Source organism: Sphaeroforma arctica (assembly GCF_001186125.1).
Source record: "Sphaeroforma arctica JP610 unplaced genomic scaffold supercont1.100, whole genome shotgun sequence".
NCBI lineage: Eukaryota > Ichthyosporea > Ichthyophonida > Sphaeroforma > Sphaeroforma arctica.
In genome coordinates this window covers 34,776-39,054 of record NW_014040458.1, presented here as the reverse complement: position 1 = coordinate 39,054, position 4,279 = coordinate 34,776, and the positions used below count along the sequence as shown (strand labels likewise).

At 36.9% G+C, this 4,279-nt stretch overlaps 1 protein-coding gene across 1 annotated transcript; it reads right to left on the bottom strand.

Annotated features, from left to right (window-relative positions):
• Positions 1 to 1,494: 1,494 nt before the first annotated feature.
• SARC_02267 (hypothetical protein) lies at positions 1,495 to 2,810 on the bottom strand (the record flags this gene model as incomplete). Its single annotated transcript, XM_014303972.1, has 3 exons — positions 1,495 to 2,106; positions 2,533 to 2,633; positions 2,720 to 2,810. 3 exons carry the CDS (start codon positions 2,808 to 2,810, stop codon positions 1,495 to 1,497), a joined length of 804 nt encoding a protein of 267 aa, XP_014159447.1.
• Between the last annotated feature and the right edge of the window lie 1,469 nt (positions 2,811 to 4,279).

The window sequence follows — 4,279 nt, the reverse complement described above, 5'->3', positions numbered from 1 at the left end:
ATATATATTTATTTATTTATTTATTTATATATATATATATATATATTTATATAAATATATTTATATATACATATATATTTATATATGCTTTGTTAATATATATGTATACTCGCTGTTCATGTATATATATTCTTTTATTCATATATTTTTCTATTAATGAAATTATATATTTGCGTTATATATAAACAAGAATATATGTACATGTATATGTATTTATTTATATATATATATATATATGTATGTATTTATATATATATAGGTATGTATTCATATATATATATGTATGTATATGTATATATTTATATATAAGTGCGTGTGTATGTATATGTATACATATATGTCTATATTTGAATCCATACATATAAATATATGTGTGTGTGTATGAATTTATGTATGTACGTATATGTGATATGTATGTATGTTTTTTTTTAAATTTATGTATATAAATCTATAAATATATGTGTGTGTGTGTCTGTCTGTGTGTGTGTCTGAATTCATATATTTGCGTTATATGTAAATAAGAACATATATATACATGTATTTGTATATATATATATATTTGTATATGTATATGTATACATATATATATATATATATATGTCTATATTTTTGTTATTTATATATATATGTTTGTATATATATATATATATATGTATGAATATATGTATGTATGTATATATGTATGTCTGGATGTTTTTTGTATGTAAGTTTATAAATCTATATATGTCTGTGTCCGTGTCTGTGTGTGGCTGTGTCTGTGTGTTTGTGTTTGTGTGAGTGTATTTTCTGCTGTATGTAGTTATATGGTAATGCAGTAGCTGCTACATTTTAAAAGTCTATGTATTGGTATAAATATAGAGTTGCTTGTTATCAAATGCTTTTGACGTTGACATCAATTCTAATTTGAATTATCATAGTGTCTTGCAAGTTATTGTCGGTCAGCATAATCGCATCAAACTTCATCGATGAAGGAAGATCGTTAATATACTGTATATGCTTTAACTTTTTAAATAAAAATGATAATACACTAGCTGGTCCAGATGTAAGAGACTTTGTGGAGATGTAAATAAAAAATTGCTTTAATTAGATACTTTGGACGTTGTATGTTTATCATGATTTGAACTATCACAGTTTCTTGCAATATTTTGTCAATAAACGTGATTTCATCTAGCTTTATGGATGAAGGAAGGTCGTAATTATATTGTAAATTCTGTAACTTGAAACAAGTTGAAATGTTTTTGCAAGAGTGAAGGAGTCAATTTTTATTCATTGTAACTGTGAACGTTCACTACAACGTCATCGACTTCCACAATACCGTTTATGATGCATGTTTGCACTATAAAGTTCAGTATGCCGAATAGTGCTGTCGGGTTTGAAATGATGTTCCTTCTGACTTACATCGACCAATATCTACCTTAGTTGTCTTGGACGTTCACCGCTGTACAAACGCAGTATTTAGCAACTAGACAAGTTTAATCTAACTTTTTCAATAATTTACTCGTCTCTTACGCAACAACTTCTTTCGAGACACTTAATGGTGGCTCCGAAAGGTGCACATTCGATTGTCTTCCAGGTGTCCCTAGGGGTCCATTGGCAGCATAGGAAACCGTCTGTTCGCACATCGTCCCCAGCATCGCATTTGAATGCATTCTCGTTGACATCAAGCTTAGTTTCACAAGTCATCACATATGGGGGAAGATCTGCCTCAAGCATGCAACAAGTGTCCTCGCTACATTTCTCTAGGTTTCCGCATTTGCCTTCTTCCTTGCAGCACTCCTTGAGGAAGTTGATGATCATGTCCTTAGAAGCATCACACTGAATGTTTCTGCTACCGCATGTACGGATATTATCGGACTGAGGTGGGTTAGTGGGTTCGGGTCCGGGGTTGGTGGGTTCGGGTCCGGGGTTGGTGGGTTCGGGTCTGGGGTTGGTGGGCTCGGGTCTGGGGTTCGATCCCTGCTCCTTGCAACAATTGCTCACCATGCACTTGGGGATGTATTGACCGTCGGAACCAAATCCACACTGTTTACTCCACTGGCAGCACTCAAACCCGTCGTTTTTAGGAACCATACCCTCGCTCTTGCAGATCTGATTGAACTGATCCTTCTGGGCGCAAGAGATGGGCTCTCTCTCTGGCCCGGGAGCGCTACTAGGGCTAACTTGACGGATGTCCATGGCCGAAACGGGACTGCAGACGGCAGCAAGTACAAAAATCAATTTCATAATGATGCAGAGAGCTAATTCAATTTTCCTTTGTTTATACTTTGCAAGGGAAGATATGACGATTTGCGATGACAAGCTTTTCTATTTATTGTGCTACAGAAATAGTAGGTGGCTCGCTACAGCGTTGAGATTTTTTAAGAAAGAAAAAAGGGCATGTTCATAATATCGAAACGTGTGTGTGCGGATCGACTACATAATTATTAGTTTTATTATGCGCTGTCTAAAATACAAGGTAGGCCAGGTTTCTATTTGAATTTTTCAATCTCTTAGTCGACATAGGGGCGACCCAAATAAAGATGAGTAGTGTACTTGAGTATCTTCGTATATGACAACTAATCCCTCACCGTTTCCATCAACTTTTGCCTTCTTGTCTTCGTCGTCAGCCTCGTCCTCTTCCTCTGCTATTATGCCTTTATTAATGTTAAGACAATAGTGGTGTTCTTAATTGTACCAGCTGACGCATTATACAGTTGATCGGGGGTCATCAAATTTATACCATCCAAATACCGATCTCTGATTCGTTTGAGATGCGAAGCGTGTCGGTCACAGTCGCCCTTGCCGCAACCAAGTTCGTTGTGGATATACATCTTACGCTCAAAATTGTACTTAGCACAGAGGTGAGGGAGCGTTAATATAGTCATGTCGGTTATATAATTGCTCGTGTCATCGATTTGTGTGTATACCTTACGCTTGTGATCATATTTTGGGTCCTTTCGAATTTAGGATGGACCGTTTCTTTATCACACAAAGTGTTTGCAACGAGTCTTAACTTTCATTATCTTCGATGATTACGTCTATAAACTCACATGTCATTTCGACATAATTTTGACCTTCGTTGTTTGTAGTGACAATTCGATCTTGAATTGGTTGGATGTGTGTGCACATAGCAGTACCTCCGTATGTTTGGTCTTTACCGCGGAACTATCACTCAAATACTTAGATCCAATTTTATGACTTGATATATCTCATCGTACTGTAGCTTTAGTCTATCATCATCGAGGTCCCTCTGCTGATGCTCACCTCTGCGTACATGAGCAAAATGGGGTATTTTTCTTTAGCACAATATCCGAGCCCTATTTATATTTACTGTACGATTCCTCATTAATTAGTTAAAAAGGTGCCACAACAACAGTTGCTTCTGCAATCAACTATCAACTTGAATACTCCAGAGCAGTCCCGGCACTCCATATTATGCTCAACCGTACACGCTTCATACAACCGAACCGTTTCAACGAGGCCTTTAACATCAGCACGTCTGCACCTGTTTTTTGTTTATACCTGTAAGTAAATACGTGGAGTGCTAACAATAAGTAGGCATGTTGTGTTCGACGCTAGTGAATTGTCATCCTGTATGAGGTATGCAACGTGAGCTGATATGATGTTACTGCGTTGTTTACTATCCCTTTTAAGATTGCCTCCACCTTTGCGAAGACAACATAGAAGATCCGACGGTCAATATGGTCCACGCTGTTCAAAGTCTTATTATCTAGGGTCGTCAACTCGCTCGCAATTTTGTAGAAGTTTGACTTGCAAACAGAAGAAGATGCCTTATTACTTTAGGTACGTTTATAGCAGACTCGCCATTAAAATTTTTTCTGCCAAAAGAAGTTATCGCGCACATGCTATCGTCAAGTATGTACTCGACACACTTGTTACCCTCATCTCGCTTTGTTTGCTTGAGCTTCTCTACTCCTGCTAAGAGCAGTAAATCTTGTTGCCAAGAACATGTTCTCTACGGCGGACGTTAGGTATAGTTACCTTGAGGTGCTTGTATACTTTTGCTGTCGATTCATCGTCAGGCGAGTTTATGGTGCTATCTTTGTGCTTCTATTCGTACTGATGTTCGTTTTGTCTTTCATTTTGGAGGGTTTAACTATCTGTGACAGTAAGGTCTATCCAACACGTCGTGTATCGTCTGAAGTTGTCGTATATAGAACTTCGTATGTACAAAGCTGTCATAAACGTCTCGAAACTGAATTCGTGCTTAGCCACACACTTCGATATAGATACGCTGTAGTCATTAGGATCCATTTTCTTGCACACTTTATTGCGCTGA